Source organism: Schistocerca cancellata, chromosome 2 (genome assembly GCF_023864275.1).
Source record: "Schistocerca cancellata isolate TAMUIC-IGC-003103 chromosome 2, iqSchCanc2.1, whole genome shotgun sequence".
Classification (NCBI taxonomy): domain Eukaryota; kingdom Metazoa; phylum Arthropoda; class Insecta; order Orthoptera; family Acrididae; genus Schistocerca; species Schistocerca cancellata.
The window spans coordinates 30,739,096-30,760,213 of NC_064627.1; the positions used below are offsets into that span (position 1 = coordinate 30,739,096).

Here is a 21,118-nt window from a genome sequence, read left to right on the forward strand (position 1 = left end):
TATTTTGAACCGGTTCCCCCGGAAAGGCCATTTCTTGCACCAGAACAAAGCTGCACGCCTTCAATGGGCCACAAAACACAATAAGCGGGCATTAGGTGGTTGGAGTCGTGTAGTGTTATCCGACGACCGGAGACTACTCAGAGAAAGCAAAACTGGCATTCTATTGGTCGGAACATGAAATGTTAATCTAGTTGGTGGGTTAAAAAGGGAAATGAACAGGTCGGAGTTAATTATAGTCGGAATTGATGAAGTTCGGTGGCAGGAAAAACAGAACTTCTGGTCAGGTGAGTGCAGAGCTATCAAAATAAATCAAATAGGGTTAATGGTTAGTGATTAAAAAAATTTGAAATAATAGGAAAATAGAAATGCGGTCAAACTATTAAGACCTGCGTAATGAACACATTATCGTATCCAAGATAGACACGAAGCCAACGCCGACCACAAGAGTACAGTTTTGTATGCCAACCCGTACCTGAGATGAAGAACTTGAAAGAATTTATGGTGAGATAAAAACAATTGTTCAGATAGTTATGGGGGAGGAAAATTTTATTGCTATTAGCGACTGCAATTCTATAATAGGAAAAGGAAGAAAAGGAAAAGTAGTAGAGAATACGGACTGGGGAAAAGGCACACTTTTGCATAACGCTTTGTTTAACTGTTGTGAAAGTCGATTGTATACGTGAAAGACACCTGAGAACACTGGAAGATCAAAATTATTTATAGAAGGTATCCCAGGAAGAATAATCAATATTCTGGGATATGACTGCAACGCTCACTTAAATCGAAAACTATATATGGACATATGCCTTCCTCCGAGTGCTTTACGAGATATAGCCCTTGCGATGTACATTTGTTTTTGGGATAGAGGGCCGCACGTATGTATCTTCCCCACTGGACCCATTTGAACTTTTATTCTGTCCCATTCTAGCTCGTTACTTTCGATCTCCTTGCTCAGAATGTCTAGACCGTCGAACGCGCGTTTGTCCATGATGTGCTGTGAGTGCAGTAGTTGGACGGAATGGTATGGTAGTAGAGAGAACCATCGGTTTACTGTGTCTGTACTCGCGCTGCCTAAAATGCAACACATCTACACTAATAAAGGATATGCAGGTGTGCTGTATGTTTGCGGCGTCTACAACAGTAGTACACCTGCTGATGTCGAAGAATACCACCAGGGCTCTCCGACACGTCGAATTCCTGACCGCGGGTGTTTACCAGAGTGTTAAGCACATTGCTTGAAACCGTTCCCACTTTTCTTCTGAATGCTTAGTTGTACGACCTGTACAGAAACAGCAATACATATTTAAAGTGGTGCAGCGTAGTCCTATCAGCACACCGCGACTTCCTATGCGTATCAAAGTCTCACGAGCACTTGTATGGCGAACACTGATAATTTCACGTAAAACATGTCCAGAATCCTCACAATCGCAACATGCAACAATACTTGAATTTTTCCACTGGTTCAGCGGGCCGGTGTGGCCGTGCGGTTAAAGGCTCAGTCTGGAACCGCGTGACCGCTACGGTCGCAGGTTCGAATACTGCCTCGGGCATGGATGTGTGTGATGTCCTTAGGTTAGTTAGGTTTAAGTAGTTCTAAGTTCTAGGGGACTGATGACCACAGATGTTAAGTCCCATAGTGCTCAGGGCCATTTGAACCATTCCACTGGTTCAAAGATAATCGTGATTTGCATCCATTGCCACTATTCACTGATGAAGCAATGTATATACGGAATTGAATCAACAGCAAAGGTAATAATCATCGACGGTCGCAGGGAAATCCACACGTTACACCGAAAGCCAATTTTCGATATCGGTTACCGATCAACGTTTGGTTCGGCATGATGGGTAACATGTTGGCAGAGTCCATCCCTTTTAAAAGAGCGTGTGGCTGGACGAAATGACTCGCATTTTTTGGAAAATTTGTTCGTTGAAGAGCTTGACGGGGTTCCTTTCGCCACGACTGCAATGTACTTCAGGCATGACGCAGAACCTCCTCATAATACCAGAAGGATAAGACAACATTTCAATCGTAGTTACCCCAATTCCTGGGTTGGTAGTGGTAGTGCAATTAAGTGGCCACCACGATCGTTAGATCTTTCACCATTAGTTTTTTCGTGGGGATTGATGTAGTCTTAAGTGTACAGGCTAAAGGTGAATACACGATGTGGCATCCTTGGTCGCTTCGTTGGATACCGCTGACCTGATTAGGAAACGCGCAGAACCACCCAGACAAAGAACATATCGCAACATCTTCTCCCAAGAACTCACAAATGCTCTGAAGTTGACAGTTTGATATTTGAATATTTACTGTGAGCTGTAATAAAGCTGTAATGAGACGTGTTCGATAGCACCTAGAGGTGAATACGTTAAAACTGCGACCAGGATACAATTGTTGAACTATATGAAAACAAATGTAAATTAGTTACAAACTATGGCGCGCACACAGTTTATTCAACATGTAAACGTCACCTGAGGTATTCGGATTTAGGTTACACGTTTGATATGTCTGCCATCATTGCTGATGATATGCCGCAGATGAATAGTAAATTCTGCGTGACCCGCTGAAGGGTCGATGATCTCGTTGATGGCTGTTTTCAGGTCTGCAGTGGTTTTGGGATTATCGTTGAACACCTTGTGTTTGGTGTATTTAATATAGCCCCAAAAAAGGAGTAGCATGCGTTCAGATCCGGAGGCCGATGCCAGTGGCCTCTGGGTACCCCAGAGCCATAAAGCGGTTCTCAACGTAATCCTTCAGGACATCAAACACTCTCCTGCAAAACATTCACGTACCGTTCGGTAGTCACCGTGCCATCAAGGAATATCGCACTAAATATTCCGTCAATGCACATTGCACACCACACAGTCGCTGGTTGAGGGTGAAGAGACTTTTCGATCCCGAAACGAGGGAGCTCAGTCCTCCAAATGCGCCAATTTTGTTTATTGACGAGCCCATCCAAATGAAAGTGAGCTTCATCACTAAATCAATGCGCATTCGCATACTAATTCCTGTAATCTCCTGCGACCAACGGTGCAGTTTGAACGTTCTAACGCAAACCGTTCACAGTTTGTGACGATTTTATTTCATGTAGTTCAATAATTGTCACCCTGTATTTTTCAGCTGATAGTTTGTAAAACGCGTGTTGTAACGTTTAGTAATGTTGTACATGTTTACATGTGTCAATAGTCCGCCCCGGTAGCTGAGTGGTCAGCGTGACAGACTGTCAATCCTAAGGGCCCGGGTTCGATTCCCGGCTGGGTCGGAGATTTTCTCCGCTCAGGGACTGGGTGTTGTGTTGTCCTAATCATCATCATTTCATCCCCATCGACGCGCAGGTCGCCGAAGTGGCGTCAAATCGAAAGACCTGCACCAGGCGAACGGTCTACCCGCGGGAGGCCCTAGCCACACGACATTTCCATTTACATGTGTCAATATTATAGTGTATTGAAATTATACAAAATTAATAACAATGTATATTAAATGTATTCTAACTCAGAAACTATTTGGAAGAGGGCACTTTTCCGTAGGACCCTTTTTGCTTGTTATGATCGTCCCTGGTCAGACCCCTGAACACTGAAAATTCCCCCTGAGACACTCTGTATGACAGTGTATTATGGCTATACAGAGATTTCTCAGCCAGATTTAAACTGAAAGATATTTCCTAGGAGAGATGTGGGCTCTGAGCCCAATTTATTCGTTATGAACTGTAGATTGAAACGGAAGAAATGGCAAATATATAGGAATGTAGGGAGATGGAACTAGGACAAGATGAGAGACCCAGAAGTTGTTGGGAGTGTCATAGGAAGCACGAGGCAACGACTGAAGAAATAGGACAAAGGAGTACACTAAAAGGTTAGTGGTTACTTTGTGAGGCAAAATAGTGAAAGGAGTAGAGGATCAAATAGCTAAAAAGATTAGGACTAATGTAAATCCTTGGATATTAAGACGATATTGAATTTAAGTGATGAAAGGAGAAAGTATAAACGAAACAGACAAAACGGGATACAGACTACTAAAAATGGGAGCGAAAGTAATCAGAACTTTCATATTGAGTTACGACCCACCTGAAACGGTAGAATATGGCGAGCGAGACGAGCAGGGCAGCCAGGGACACGCTGAAGCCCACGATCTCCAGCGTCCGCGTCCGCTCTGCGATCGCCAGTTTCACCTGAAAGCACAGACAAACACAAGGCCATAAGAGCAGTTTTCGGGTACAACAGATTCCACGGCATGCACAAAACTGTCATAACAGTAACATATTGCCGTAGCAAAGGAGCTGGAAGAGAAGTTGAACGGAATGAACAATGTCTTGAAAGGAGGGTATAAGATGAACATCAACAAAACCAGAACACGGCAATAAAATAGTTTCCAAATAAGAGAAATTTGCTAACATTTCATATAGATTTATGTGTTAGAAAGTTCCTTCTGAAAGGAGATTTATGAAGTGTAGCGATGTGTAGAAGTGGAATATGGATGATCTACAATTGAGTTAAGAAGTGAATAGAAGATTTTAAATGTGGTGTTAATGGAGAACGCTGAAGATTAGGTGGGCAGATAATGCAACGCATGAGGAGATACTGAAGAGAACTGGCGAGAAAAGAAATTCGTGGCACAGCCTGACCTGAAGAAGCGATCACTTAATAGGATACCTTCTTAGACGTCTAGGTATCACCAGTTCAAAAATGGCTGTGAGCGCTATGGGAATTAACTTCTGAGGTCATCAGTCCCCTAGAACTTAGAACTACTTAAACCTAAGTAACCTAAGGACATCACACACATCCATGCCCGAGATAGGATTCGAACCTGCGATCGTAGCGGTCGCGCGGTTCCAGACTGTAGCTCTTAGAACCGTTCGGCCACTCCGTCCGTCTCACCAGTTTAGTATTAGAGGGAAGTGGGGGGGAGGGGGGAGATCGTAGAGGGAGACCAAGAGGTGAAGACAGTAAACAGATTCAGAAGGATAAAAGTTGCACTATTTATTTCGAGACAAAGAGGTATGCAGAGGATAGAGTAGTATATAGAGCTGCATCAAACCAGACTTCGGAGTGAAGATCTCAACAAAAGCGGTCATTGTGCTTTTACTTAGTCAAAAATATAAAAGTTTTATTTCTTCTGCAGTAATGAAACTAATAGATATTTTGAGTCGTTCAATGAGTGCTTATAAGACAAAATGTAAACCTGTTCAGCAAACAAATCTGAACTGAAAGAGACAGCCAACTGTAATCAGTCTTCATAGATTAGTCATCAGTATTTATTAACCGATTGGGACTGAACAAAGAACACCATTTCCAGTCAAAGCATGTAGCCATGGTTGCAGTATATCGATTCCTTTTACTCATTCTCACACATACACCGCGATGAAACAGCTCCAGACTATCGTGTTACCTCGTATTTAGCGATCGTTACTGAATAATCAAGTATCCAGGAAGAGGACTGGATGCATTCACTCATCTTAGTCACGATTATGAAGAAACCATTCTCAAATGAACTATTTTCGATTGAACTGCAGATTATTCAACTAATAGCCATTGGTTTCAGTAATTTGAAAGACGCTGGGAGCCAGATGTGTAGAAAAGTTAAGAACAAAGGTTTGTTTGGCTCCCAACATAGCGACAATCCACAAGAGATAGGACAGATATTTTCTGCGTACATGTTTTGCCATTTGATCAACTTTAAAAATATGAAATACACCAAATCTAGCGGGTAAAACTGAATACAGACGTATAAATATGAAATTGACAGAGAGTGTAGAATGGCTAAAGAGAAATGGCTAGGGCAGAAGCGTAAATCCGTAGAAGTACGGATATCTGCAGAAAACGTGGATGACGCTGATAAATATACCTTTGGAGAAATGAGATGTAGCTATCTGGACTTAGTGAGCTGAAATGCTGCGTCCTTACTGAGCAAGGACGGGAGTGGTAAAAGGTGAAGCATTATACACCCTAAGGAGTGAAACCGATGCTCCACGAAGGAATTACACAAAAGGGACGGAAATCGATAAATGTGACGTACACGTAAAGACAAACAAAAGATTGAAAAATCACACGATTTATCTAACACAAAGAGCTTCACGAACTCAGGAAGTCAATGAAGTGTTTTTCCACTTCTGGCTCTTACGGAAGCAGTTTTCGACTTGGCACTGATAGAGTTGTCCGAAATCCAGTTGACGCGGTAGATAGTCAAAATCCCGAGATGGTTGGAGGCTCATGCTCATAATATTCGTAATGTTCTTAGTTGGAGAGAGATCCGGTGAACTTGTTGACCAAGGTACGGTTTGACACACATGAAGACAAGAATTATAAACTCTCTTAGCGTGCAGGCGGGCGTAATTTTGCTGCAATGTAAGCCCAGAACGGCTTGCCATGAAGGGCAATAAAACGAGGAGCAGAATATCGTCGACGTTCCACTGCACTGCAAGGGTGCCGCGGTTGACAACCAGACGAGTCCTCCTATGAAAAGTAATGGCACCCCAGACCATCACTCCTAGCTTTCAGGGGGTTCGGCAGGCGACAGCCACGCTGAAATCCCACCACTGTCCGGGGAGTCTCCAGGCATGTCTTCGGCCTGGAACAGAAAAAGGGTCTGATGACCCCGTAGTTTGGTCCCTTCACTCCCCAAACCAATGAACCCAACAACTCATTCGGCCTGAACACACATTGACCGGAGTAGAAATGTCTTCAGTGATGAGACCCGCTTGGAAATTAGCCTCGATGACTAGTGATACGCCCCGGGCAGCAGTGGGGTAGCAACTTGAGTACCGCCCGCCATACGCCCCGACAGCTATGAATGATCGCCCGGCTGCCATTTACTTTCATAGCAGAATCCCCTTCGTTGTCATTCGCGGCACTCTTATAGCACAACAGTATGTCGATGATTTTATATGCAGTGTTTTGTTGCCCATCATAGCATGCCGTCTCGGGATTACATTTCAGCGAGGTAATGCACTTCCACAAACGTCATGAGATTATACTGCTTGTTTACTTTGGCACAGCAAGGTCGACGAACCTATCCCAATTGAGAGAATCTTTGGAGCATTATGGGCAAGGCCCTCCAACCAGCTCGGGATTCTCACTATGTCACACTCCGATTGGACAGAATTTGGCACGCTACCCCTCAGAGGACGTTGAAGAACTTTATGATGAACGACGAGTAACCGTTGCATAAGAGCCTGAGGTGCACCAACGGTTTATTGATTCGTTCAGTTCGCAAAGTTCTTTCTCCTGAATAAATCATCCAATTTCTTTGGAATTGTAATCATTTGTTTGTCAGTACATGTACATCGCATGTTCCGACTTCCTTCCCCTATTTGCATAATTCCTTCGCGATGCGCCCTTTCTTTCTTCTTCTTCTTCTGTTCTTCTGTCTCTCTCTCTCTCTCTCTCTCTCTCTCTCTCTCTCTCTCTCTCTCTCTCTGCTAGATTGCACGTGTGTAGAGGAAAGAAGCTTGTATAGAACTTTGTAGAAAGAAACAGGAAAGGGAAGAAGGTGAGATGGGAAGTGCAGCATTGCAATACACATGCGTGCACAATTGCTGTTGTGACTTTCGTTTCAATATGAGAGATACTCGACATTCTCCTCATAGCAAATAAAAATGTTGACAGCTGTAAGCGGAAAATACATAAATTTGTAAGATCAAGGGTAGTCGATTACATTACGGTTCTGTCAAAGACGGCAAAGGCGTTCAGTGACTGGATAGTGTCTCGAAAATATATGATGAATATAAATAAAAGTAAAACGAGTGTAATGGAGTGTACTTGAATGCACTCTGGTTTTTTTTTTTTTTTTGTCATCAGTCTACTGACTGGTTTGACGCGGCCCGCCACGAATTCCTTTCCTCTGCTAACCTCTTCATCTCAGAGTAGCACTTGCAACCTACATCCTCTATTATTTACTTGACGTATTCCAATCTCTGTCTTCCTCTACAGTTTTGGCCCTCTACAGCTCCCTCTTGTACCATGGAAGTCATTCCCTCATGTCTTAGCAAATGTCCTATCATCCTGTCCCTTCTCCTTATCAGTGTTTTCCACATATTCCTTTCCTCTCCGATTCTGCGTGGAACCTCCTCATTCGTTACCTTATCCACTTAATTTTCAACATTCGTCTATCGCCCCACATCTCAAATGCTTCGATTCTCTTCTGTTCCGGTTTTCCCACAGTCCATGTTTCACTACCATACAATGCTGTACTCCACACGTACATCCTCAGAAATTTCTTCCTCAAATTAACGCCGGTATTTGTTGTTATAAGACTTCTCTTGGCCAGAAATGCCTTTTTTGCCATAGCGAGTCTGCTTTTTATGTCCTCCTTGCTCCGTCCGTCATTGGTTATTCTACTGCCTAGGTAGCAGAATTCCTTAACTTCATTAACTTCGTGACCATCAATCCTGATGTTAAGTTTCTCGCTGTTCTCATTTCTACTACTTCTCATTACCTTCGTCTTTCTCCGATTTACTCTCAAACCATACTGTGTACTCATTAGACTGTTCATTCCGTTCAGCAGATCATTTAATTCTTCTTCACTTTCACTCAGGATAGCGATGTCATCAGTGAATTGTATCACTGAAATCATTTCACCTTGTATCTTAATTCCACTTCTGAACCTTTCTTTTATTTCCATCATTGCTTCCTCGATATACAGATTGAAGAGTAGGGGCGAAAGGCTACAACCTTGTCTCACACCATTCTTAATACGAGCACTTCGTTCTTGATCGTCCACTCTTATTATTCCCTCTTGGTTGTTGAATATTCTATATAACCCGTCTCTCCCTATGGCTTACCCTACTTTTTTCAGAATCTCGAACAGCTTGCACCATTTTATATTGTCGAACGCATTTTCCAGGTCGACAAATCCTATGAAAGTGTCTTGATTTTTCTTTAGCCTTGCTTCCATTATTAGCCGTAACGTCAGAATTGCCTCTCTCGCCCCTTTACTTTTCCTAAAGCCAAACTGATCGTCACCTAGCGCTTTCTCAATTTTCTTTTCCATTCTTCTGTATATTATTCTTCTAAGCAGCTTCAATGCATGAGGTGTTAAGCTGATTGTGCGATAATTCTCGCACTTGTCAGCTCTTGCCGTCTTCGGAATTGTGTGGGTGATGCTTTTCCGAAAGTCAGATGGTATATCGCCAGACTCATATATTCTACACACCAACGTGAATAGTCTTTTTGTTGCCACTTCCCCCAATGACTTTAGAAATTCTGATGGAATGTTATCTATCCCTTCTGCCTTATTTAACCGTAAGTCCTCCAAAGCTCTTTTACATTCCGATTCTAGTACTGGTTCCCCTCTCTCTTCTAAATCGACTCCTGTTTCTTCTTCTATCCCATCAGACAAATCTTCACCCTCATAGAGGCTTTCAATGTATTCTTTCCACCTATGTGCTCTCTCCTCTGCATTTAACAGAGGAATTCCCGTTGCACTCTTAATGTTACCACCGTTGCTTTTAATGTCACTAAAGGTTTTTTTGACTTTCCTGTATGCTCAGTCTGTCCTTCCGACAATAATATCTTTTTAGATGTCTTCACATTTTCCCTGCAGCCATTTCGTCTTAGCTTTCCTGCACTTCCTATTTATTTCATTTCTCAGCGACTTGTATTTTTGTATTCCTGATTTTCTCGGAACATGTTTGTACTTCCTCCTTTCATCAATCAGCTGAAGTATTTCTTCTGTTACCCATGGTTTCTTCGCATCTACCTTCTTTGTACGTATGTTTTCCTTCCCAACTTCTGTGACGGCCCTTTTTAGAGATGTCCATTCCTCTTCAACTGTACTGCCTACTGCGCTATTCCTTATTGCTGTATCTATAGCGTTAGAGAACTTCAGACTTATCTCGTCATTTCTTAGTACTTCCGTATCCCACTTCTTTGCGTATTGATTCTTCCTGACTAATGTCTTGAACTTCAGCCTACTCTTCATCACTACTATATTGTGATCTGAGTCTATATCTGCTCCTGGGTACGCCTTACATTACAGTATCTGATTTCGGAATCTCAGTCTGACCATGATGTAATCTAATTGAAATCTTCTCGTATCTCCCGACCTTTTCCAAGTATACCTCCTCCTCTTGTGATTCTTGAACAGGGTATTCGCTATTACTAGCTGAAACTTGTTACAGAACTCAATTAGTATTTCTCCTCTTTCATTCCTTGTCCCAAGCCCATATTCTCCTGTAACCTTTTCTTCTACTCCTTCCCCTAAAGCTACATTCCAGTCGCCCATGACTATTAGATTTTCGTCCCCCTTTACATACTGCATTACGCTTTCAATATCCTCATACAATTTCTCTATCTGTTCATCTTCAGCTTGCGACGTTGGCATGTATACCTGAACTATCGTTGTCGGTGTTGGTCTGCTGTCGATTCTGATTAGAACAACCCGGTCACTGAGCTGTTCACAATAACACACCCTCCGCCCTACCTTCCTATTCATAACGAATCCTACACCTGTTATACCATTTTCTGCTGCTGTTGATATTACCCGATACTCATCTGACCAGAAATCCATGTCTTCCTGCCACTTCACTTCACTGACCCCTACTATAACTATATTGAACCTTTGCATTTCCCTTTTCAGATTTTCTAGTTTCCCTACCTCGTTCTAGCTTCTGACATTCCACGCTCCGTCTCGTAGAACGTCATCCTTTCGTTGATTATTCAATCTTTTTCTCATGGTAACCTCCCCCTTGGCAGGCCCCTCCCGGAAATCCGAATGTGGGACTATTCCGGAATCTTTTGCCAATGGAGAGATCATCACGACACTTCTTCAAATACAGGCCACATGTCCTGTGGATACACGTTACGTGTCTTTAACGCAGTGGTTTCCATTGCCTTCGGGATCCTCATGTCGTTGATCATTGCTGATTCTTCCGCCTTTAGGGGCCATTTCCCACCCCTAGGACAAGAGAGTGCCCTGAACCTGTATCCGCTCCTCCGCCCTCATTGACAAGGGCGTTGGCAGAATGAGGCTAACTTCTTATGCCGGAAGTCTTCGGCCGCCAATGTTGATTATTTATCAAAATTTAGGCAATTGCGGGGATCGAACCCGGGAACGAAGACGTTTTGATTATGAATCAGAGCCGCTACCCCCTTTTTTCTCTTTTTTTTTGTGTGTCTCATTTTGTTCGTTTTCGTTCGTTGTATCTGCTCGGTGCGGACGTCGCAAGACACCAGTTTCAGTTCGTCGTTGATCCACTATCTCAGTTTTTTTATTACAGAGGGCAGTTAACCCTCCGGCCGAACACGCTGAGTTACCGTGCCGGCGAGCCCTAGACCACGGGTATTGGATGCACTCCGGCTACACCAAGGGAATTAGATTAAGAAGTGAGATACTGAAAGTAACAGACAATTTTGGTATTTTCACAGCAAAATAACTGACCACATTAGATGTAAATAGAAAATAAAAGAAGACAAACAACAGCTAGAAAAGTTTGTTTTGGAAACGTAAATATGTAATAATCGAATATAAATTCGAATATAAGGAAGTCGTTTCTGAAATTATTAATTTGGATTGCAGCCGTATATGGAACTGAGTGGCTTAGAAACAGCTATAGAAGAATGCTAAAGATCAGACAGTCTGAGAAAGAAGTAACGAGTCAAACAGTTTTATGGCACAACCTGACTAAAAGAAGTGAACGACTGATAGGACACGTTCTGAGGCATCAAGGAATACTTACTCTGGTAACGGAGTTTAGCTTAAAAGGGTAAACATTGTCGTGGGAGATCAAGACATGACTGTACTGAGCAGGAATAGACGAATGTAGGCTACAGCAGTTACTCGGAGATGAAGAGAGTAGTGCAGGAGAGGTTAGGCTGGGGAATTGTATCAAGCCATTCTCTGCAGACCACAAGAACGACGTTAAAGCCGTCTTTGATTAGCTGCCACGGGCTATGATGGTAATTGAATTTCCTCACTATGGATGTTATGTGTATTCTCACTGCGTAACCTGTGATTTGTTTCACTCCCATTTATATCTCTATACTTGATAATAAACCATGAATAATATCCAAAAGTAAGTTTATAACTTTTGTTTGTTTAGTTCAGTATGCACGCAGAAATTGGAGCAAACAAACAGTGTTCTCAACGAACAGAGGACGCAATACTGAACGAGTGAGCCAGGGACCTGAGTTTGACGACGGTATGGCGTCCCAGCCCAAGTTCTGATACGGGGTCTCTCTCTCTCCCAGCTCTGTTTCCGCAAAAGCCACGCGAGCATCCCTTGGTTCGAGTAACTTTCCTCATATACAAGTCGAAGATATTTTAAAGCATCACCGACTGTGCTAACCTCTGTGTTTAACCTAGCAAACATTTGCTACAGTTGCTAGTATTTCTTTACTAAGCTTTGAGCCGGCATATGCAGAGAAGCTCAGGGCATTAACTGGTAAGGGGGATGTTTGTTGTTCCTGATATGCTAAGGCAGTTTCTAGTTTCCATTATTTTTATGTACTAAGGGAATTTCAGATGGACTCGTTGAAAGGAGAATCATTTGAACGAAGAACTTACGAGGTGGTGTTCGATTTGGTGAAGACCGAAGAGCACTAATAATGCAGGAAAAAAACAGTAACTTGCCTCTCTTCAGCAAGAAAAGTCATTAGTTAGGTATTACTACTAAAAGAAGCAAATACGTGTAAAACATGAAAAAAGAGCGGTTCCTCTACTTGCATCGTTACCATTCTGAAAACAATAGTAGCGTTCATTCATAGGCAAAATTAATTGAACATTGTCAAACGATTCTCGTATAAATGAAAAATAATGGGGACTGAACAGAAGAGAGAGATCTCGCGAACTGAACGAGTTCCATGTACATTCTCTAACAATGCGCCTCATATTCCAGCTTCAGTGCCACAGTAACCTAGTTCTCCGCTTTGGGGTTACTCCCGAAGATATCAGCAGTTTCGCAGAAGAGGAAAAGGGACTCTAACAAGTAGCCTTGGCTGGTATTTGTGGCCGAGCGGTTCTAGGCGCTTCAGTCTGGAATCGCGTGACCGCTACGATCGCAGGTTAGAATCCTGCCTCGGACATCGATGTGTGTATAGTTAGGTTTAAGTAGTTCTAAGTTCTAGGGGACTGATGACGTCAGATGTAAAGTCCCATAGTCCTCAGAGCAATTTCAACCATTTGAACATGTAACCCATTTACGCAACAGCTGACTGAAGAGAAGAATTTGAAAGCAGCGAAACAAAAGGAAAACGGAATGCAAAAGAATGCGCAGAGTACGACAAACAGAGCGCAGAGGAAACTTGCTGCTTCGGATAAGTAAAGGGAGACTGTCTGCAAAAAGAGGAAAGTTTGTGTTCTGGAGGATACATAAAGCTAGGATGAAAATGAAGGAGGTGACGATGAGTGCATGTATTGTAAGGCTAAATGGTCAACAAGCGATGAAGGACGGATCTTGGCGTGAATGGTCTTATGAAGAGCGTGCTGGAGTTAACGATAACTGTGACGATTTCACTTGTGAATTATGTATAATCAAAGGTAGGAAGTAAACTCATGCAACTATTCCTGCGTTTCCTTAAGAACTGATAATTTAATTTCAAAAATGTTATTTTAATATTTGTTTGTGATAATATTTTCATTTCATTTAGTAACGTTTTATTGGCATATGTAGCCTATATCTTTATTAAAATGATCTACTACACTGAATTATGGTTTTGTTTAAGTGTAGAAGCAATTATTAAATACTATTTGCATTTTTCACCAAGGGACCACATTATCCACGTTCGTAGGGCGAAGTGGTCGTTTTTCAGACACTCATATTACTGTTATTAACATGGGTGTGTGTAAGTGAAGTGTTGGCAGAAGTGCCAACACTGTTTTGTTTGAGGAGACCGAAATGCACGCTATAAGCTCACGCAGCCTGTCGTGAGTTCTGAAACAGGATACGTAATGAATGCTATAAAGAAAAGTACGTAGCTTCTGGAATACTTAACTTTAATCCACATTTGTAGAACATCTCTCGTTACTGTACAGGCTTTATAATCACAATATCAATTGGTAAGGGCGTCTTGCTAGGTCGTAGCCAAAGTAGCTGACGGCTATGCTAACTATCGTCTCGACAAATGAGAGCGTAGTTGTCAGTGAACCATGGCTAGCAACGTCGGCTGTACAACTGGGGCGAGTGCTAGTACGTCTCTCTAGACCTGCCGTGTGGTGGCGCTCGGTCTGCAATTACTGACAGTGGCGACACGCGGGTCCGTCGTATGCTAGCGGACCGCGGCCGATTTAAAAGCTACCACCTAGCAAGCGTGGTGTCTGGCGGTGACACCACAGTAAGTTTATAATATTTATAAAAATTGTTCAAGAGTATATACAACAGTATCTGCAGTGATGAAGTTACAAACAATAAGTCTTAAAGGCGTGTCAATTATAACGCTTTAATCCTGAAGGCGACCAAACTGTGATCCCCTCTTGCGGTACACAGACGTGGTCGACCGTAACCTGCCTGATCTTGCGTTACATCAGACAGCTGTCAGATCCGAAAGTCTCAGAAATTTGGCTGTTGGACAGTTCGACCATCCTGCCAAACGAAGACGCTATTGAGAGCCCTCTCAAACTCTGTCACATTCTGATAACGTTTCTCATATGCGTACGCGCCATCTCCTTATCCTAAGTGATATCTCCACATCTGGGTCTGTTCACGCATCTTACATACTCTACGAGGCCTGGTAAGTACATTAAACATGGAAAACACGACTGCCCTCTGGTGACCGTTCTATCACAGGGAATTGCAGCTCTAATCAATTACATACATGTAGATGATGAGCGTGTACACGTAGTTACACTGATATCCGACGAGGTCTTTCCGAGTGCTTCACTATTTTTTGGCAGGCAGAGTATTTTTTGTTCAGTATGAGTCACTTCACACTATGACGCACTTTACTCGACACGTGTGACCACGGGTTTCTTTCACTCCTCAAGACTTACATGCATGTTGTTTTCTTTCAGGCTACATAATCACGCATCCATTTCTGCCTGCCACCATTGTGGCATCATATGTCTCTAGTAAACTGCTTGTCCACTACTGCTGAGTAGCTAGATGTAAACAAAATTGTCACAGTGTGATGACTGATGATGGCGTAACACTAGTACTGCGTTGTATCTATTAAGCAAATAATACAGCCTGAAGAGAACCAGGCTGTATCTTAATAGGACGGCAATCACCAACAGAAAAGCGAGTTTTCGTCATGCACCCCTTCTTTGGATAGCATTGACACCTATTCAGTGCTAAACTTTCGGTAATTTTAAACAAACCAACACCATGCATGTCTTGTCTCTCTAACAGGCTATCTCAGCGTTCCTTCTCTCAACCTGTTATTCACAGACAATTGCCTGTGCTCAAAGGGTTGTTCGTGCTCCTACAACGTCCTCCTTCGTTCGGAACGTTGGAGCACAGCCGTCCGCGCTGCAGATGTGAATCATTAGTATACTTCCTGACAGAAAAAAGCGGAGCACCCGGAAGGGGAGGAGGAGATGAAAAGTAAACTCCTCGGTTCCCAATAGTTTGGCAGTATGACTCCGCTTATCAGCAGCCTTTCTGGCCTGGATGTATACACTGGTCTCATTGGGAAAGGTGCCAAAAGCCGCTGTATCTTTTCATGAAGCAGGCTGACTCAGACATGTTGCAACTGCTTCTTGATCTCTTGTGGCTGGCAGTGGGACGTAGTTTATTTTCCAGTTCGTACATGCTATATCTGGGAGAAATCTGGGGATGTTACAGGACATTGGGTATCTGAACATCACGCGAACACTTCTTACAGAATGCTCCATGTGTGGATGAGCATTGTCCTGTTGACATTTCTGGCACAGGGTGCCCCTGACGTGGCGTTGTATTGTCAAAGTTTTCACTACCAGGTGTGATGTGAAGTCATGACACCCCACACTACGACTCGAGTAGTAACACTTCAGTGCCTCTGCAAAACGTTGGAAAAATAGGTTCGACCTCTCCCCAGGTCGCCGCAGTAGGCGCCGACGCTCCTCGTGGAGGATGGTACACACCCACGATTCATCGCTAAACCTAGTGCGATGCCAGTCACCAGCAGGCCATGCTTACCGCTTCCGCCACGGCTCCAAACGCAGCTGTTTGTGTTGCACTATTAACGTCAGATTACCCGTGGGAAGGTAGTTACCTACACTCCTGGAAATTGAAATAAGAACACCGTGAATTCATTCTCCCAGGAAGGAGAAACTTTATTGACACATTCCTGGGGTCACATACATCACATGATCACACTGACAGAACCACAGGCACATAGACACAGGCAACAGAGCATGCACAATGTCGGCACTAGTACAGTGTATATCCACCTTTCGCAGCAATGCAGGCTGCTATTCTCCCATGGAGACGATCGTAGAGATGCTGGATGTAGTCCTGTGGAACGGCTTGCCATGCATTTCCACCTGGCGCCTCAGTTGGACCAGCGTTGGTACTGGACGTGCAGACCGCGTGAGACGACGCTTCATCCAGTCCCAAACATGCTCAATGGGGGACAGATCAGGAGATCTTGCTGGCCAGGGTAGTTGACTTACACCTTCTAGAGCACGTTGGGTGGCACGGGATACATGCGGACGTGCATTGTCCTGTTGGAACAGCAAGTTCCCTTGCCGGTCTAGGAATGGTAGAACGATGGGTTCGATGACGGTTTGGATGTACCGTGCACTATTCAGTGTCCCCTCGACGATCACCAGTGGTGTACGGCCAGTGTAGGAGATCGCTCCCCACACCATGATGCCGGGTGTTGGCCCTGTGTGCCTCGGTCGTATGCAGTCCTGATTGTGGCGCTCACCTACACGGCGCCAAACACGCATACGACCATCATTGGCACCAAGGCAGAAGCGACTCTCATCGCTGAAGACGACACGTCTCCATTCGTCCCTCCATTCACGCCTGTCGCGACACCACTGAAGGCGGGCTGCACGATGTTGGGGCGTGAGCGGAAGACGGCCTAACGGTGTGCGGGACCGTAGCACAGCTTCATGGAGACGGTTGCGAATGGTCCTCGCCGATACCCCAGGAGCAACAGTGTCCCTAATTTGCTGGGAAGTGGCGGTGCGGTCCCCTACGGCACTGCGTAGGATCCTACGGTCTTGGCGTGCGTCCGTGCGTCGCTGCTGTCCGGTCCCAGGTCGACGGGCACGTGCACCTTCCGCCGACCACTGGCGACAACATCGATGTACTATGGAGACCTCACGCCCCACGTGTTGAGCAATTCGGCGGTACGTCCACCCGGCCTCCCGCATGCCCACTATACGCCCTCGCTCAAAGTCCGTCAACTGCACATACGGTTCACGTCCACGCTGTCGCGGCATGCTACCAGTGTTAAAGACTGCGATGGAGCTCCGTATGCCACGGCAAACTGGCTGACACTGACGGCGGCGGTGCACAAATGCTGCGCAGCTAGCGCCATTCGACGGCCAACACCGCGGTTCCTGGTGTGTCCGCTGTGCCGTGCGTGTGATCATTGCTTGTACAGCCCTCTCGCAGTGTCCGGAGCAAGTATGGTGGGTCTGATACACCGGTGTCAATGTGTTCTTTTTTCCATTTCCAGGAGTGTAGATCGGCTGCTGGTAGTCTGTGACCAGTGGTACGTGATTACACAGAATGCTGCAGAGCGACTGTTAATTACTGTCGGAGGCCAGTCGCAGATGTGAAGGGATTATGATGTGCTTTGTGCACAATGTTACGATCCTCCCTATGGTGGTCAGATACGGCCCACAAGGCCTATGCGACAAGTTGTCTGCTATCACGTTCCCATCCAGCCTAATATCGGGGAACTGCCGCATCCGAATACCCTACAGTTAGGACACATTTCAACTATGCCACGTGCTGATAATGCTGTCTCAGAAAAGTATACGGCATAGCCGTGTCTTTCACAGATATTACTCATCATTTTTATTTTATTCTAATTTACACTTTTGGTTCCGTAGTAACAAGCTAGGAGCAAATCTCCATGGCTGCCGAATGAGTCAGTATATGAAATTAATATCAGAAAAGTAACATTGGATATAATAAACGGTACCCGAATTTTGTGAAGACGACAACATGCGAGTGTACATTAGCATAAAAAATACACTCCTGGAAATTGAAATAAGAACACCGTGAATTCATTGTCCCATGAAGGGGAAACTTTATTGACACATTCCTGGGGTCACATACATCACATGATCACACTGACAGAACCACAGGCACATAGACACAGGCAACAGAGCATGCACAATGTCGGCACTAGTACAGTGTATATCCACCTTTCGCAGCAATGCAGGCTGCTATTCTCCCATGGAGACGATCGTAGAGATGCTGGATGTAGTCCTGTGGAACGGCTTGCCATGCCATTTCCACCTGGCGCCTCAGTTGGACCAGCGTTCGTGCTGGACGTGCAGACCGCGTGAGACGACGCTTCATCCAGTCCCAAACATGCTCAATGGGGGACAGATCAGGAGATCTTGCTGGCCAGGGTGTGCGGGACCGTAGCCCAGCTTCATGGAGACGGCTGCGAATGGTCCTCGCCGATACCCCAGGAGCAACAGTCTCCCTAATTTGCTGGGAAGTGGCGGTGCAGTCCCCTAGGGCACTGCGTAGGATCCTACGGTCTTGGCGTGCATCCGTGCATCGCTGCTGTCCGGTCCCAGGTCGATGGGCACGTGCACCTTCCGCCGACCACTGGCGACAGCATCTATGAACTGTGGAGACCTCACGCCCCACGTGTTGAGCAATTCGGCGGTACGTCCACCCGGCCTCCCACATGCCCACTATACGCCCTCGCTCAAAGTCCGTCAACTGCACATACAGTTCACGTCCACGCTGTCGCGGCATGCTACCAGTGTTAAAGACTAGAGATGGGCAAAACTGTTCTTTTCAGAGATTGGATCAGAACTGTTCACTCCCTAAAATGAATTAGCTCTTTTTAATGACTCACCACTCATTTACAATAGAAAATAAATGGAAGGCGCATTGCCCTTTAAGCTTGGTTTATTCCAGTACTACACCTGTATTTTGATCTTATTTGATCCTATTTTGAAGTAACACTGATAATGAATAAGAATTTTGTATTGTTTATTGAAATTTCCACGATATGACAAAGTTTTGGATTATTGATTTATTTTGTACTATCGTGGTTTTTTGGGTGATCAGAAAATGTTGTAACTTGAGATTTACATTAACAATATATTTGGCTATAATGTACATTAAAATTTCATTAACCTCATACAAATACATCGCAAGCCATATATTTTTAAAGTGAACGTTTCTTTCCGAAGACGCCTAAAATCGCAAAATCAGTACCAGAATAAGAACACAAAATATAAATTTGACTGTAAAACGAAAGTGCTGCATATAGCCTTACGCAGAATAAAACAAATATTGGTGTATCACATTTTGCGATACGTTTATCGGTTCGCTCGTAATTAAAGCGTAAATTCGAGTGTCCATAATAAAAATCCTATAGTAAGAGGAGTCGTCAGGAACCTAATCTAATCAGTTGAAACAAAGAAAAATAAAATAAAAACAATTGATGTATACATAACATAATAATGTAATATACATAGCGGTATTACTACGAAGAACAATATCCAGTAGAGACGAACTCCGATGCAGAGGCGCTGAGTCGAGCAGGTCGAGCGGCGAGCTGTATTACTGCGTGAGCTGAGACCGCAGAGACCAGAGTGACACCTGAGTCGCTTTTCTCAACGCTCTGGCTAGAGTCGAGACGGTGGGGCGAGCGTTGAGCGGGCGAGTTCCGAGGGTGGGGGGGAGCGGTGAACTCACCCGCTCCGAGACAAATCGTCCGTTCCCTTGCGAGCAGGTTGTTGCAAGTAGTTCCTATGTTATCCGCTACGTGGCTCTCTGTCCTGTTGCTCGCATCAACTGCCCAGAGGGCAGGACGTGCGACTGAAACGGTCGCCGACAGAGTGCGATGCGAAGTTACGCTGCGCCAGACACTGCAGGCGGCAGACGACGCACAGAGACGGCACGGCATATGTGAAACACAAAATCCAATGGGGCACTGCACAATGCAGGCAGCCAAGGTAGAAGCAGGGCAGAGGCTGGCGCTGGCTGTGTTGTGTGGCGTGCACTGTGCTCTGACCAGCAGAGGCGCTGCTGATATGCTCCGTCTCTCTCTCTCTCTCTCTCTCTCTCTCTCTCTCTCTCTCTGCCGTGGGAAACGTTTGGAGCTACCGTTCTTTTTTTCTGAATCACTGATTGTTCACTCCTTTGAAAGATGCAACTCTATGCATTAGTTCAAGAGCGGATCCCCCATCTCTATTAAAGACTGCGATGGAGCTCCGTATGCCACGGCAAACTGGCTGACACTGACGGCGGCGGTCCACAAATGCTGCGCAGCTAGCGCCATTCGACGGCCAACACCGCGGTTCCTGGTGTGTCTGCTGTGCCTTGCGTGTGATCATTGCTTGTACAGCCCTCACGCAGTGTCCGGAGCAAGTATGGTGGGTCTGACACACCGGTGTTAATGTGTTCTTTTTTCCATTTCCAGGAGTGTAATATAACACAGGAATTAATTTTTTCTAGGAACTCCATGACAGACTAGAAGGGGTGAGCCAAGAGGAATTTCTTCAATTTAGACTTGAAAGGGCGAGGGTTATTGCTAAGATTTTTTAATTCATGAAGTATCTCACAGAAAATGGAAGAAGTACAATACAGCACATAATTGTGAAAAAGAGTCAAGGAGGTGTGATCCAAATGCAGACTGCGTCTAATGTTAACTGAGTGAAAGCTGTTAATTCTTGGGAATAAGTTCGTATTTTTAACACCAAACGGCATTTAAAAAAATATTGAGAAGACGGTACTCGTTAACAGGGGTCGACAAGAAGTTTGTGAACTTGAACTACATATTGTTCAAGCTGCTGTTTTCTGAGCCATAAATACCCATTGTGAATGGGAAGTGTTATCCTAGAATTTATGCTATTTGACATAAGAGAATGAAAATAAGTAAAGTAGACTAATTTTAGCGATGGAACAGTCACCTATTGCAGATAGAGGTGGACATAGCAACATTCAGATTTTCAAGAAGATTCCGAACGTGAGTTTCCAATATGGGCTTATTATCTGTCTGAATACCTATAAATCTGAACTGTTTAGAGTCGTTAAATTCTTATCATCAAAATATTATT

At 44.4% G+C, this 21,118-nt stretch overlaps 1 protein-coding gene across 1 annotated transcript in view; it reads right to left on the minus strand.

The window, feature by feature from the left end:
- LOC126150433 (PDF receptor-like) overlaps window positions 1-21,118 on the minus strand; it is a 492,332-nt gene that overhangs the window by 130,514 nt on the left and 340,700 nt on the right. The window contains exon 5 of the mRNA XM_049915877.1: window positions 4,063-4,166. Coding sequence (XP_049771834.1) covers window positions 4,063-4,166 — 104 coding nt within the window. The remainder of the gene's footprint in view (window positions 1-4,062; window positions 4,167-21,118) is intronic.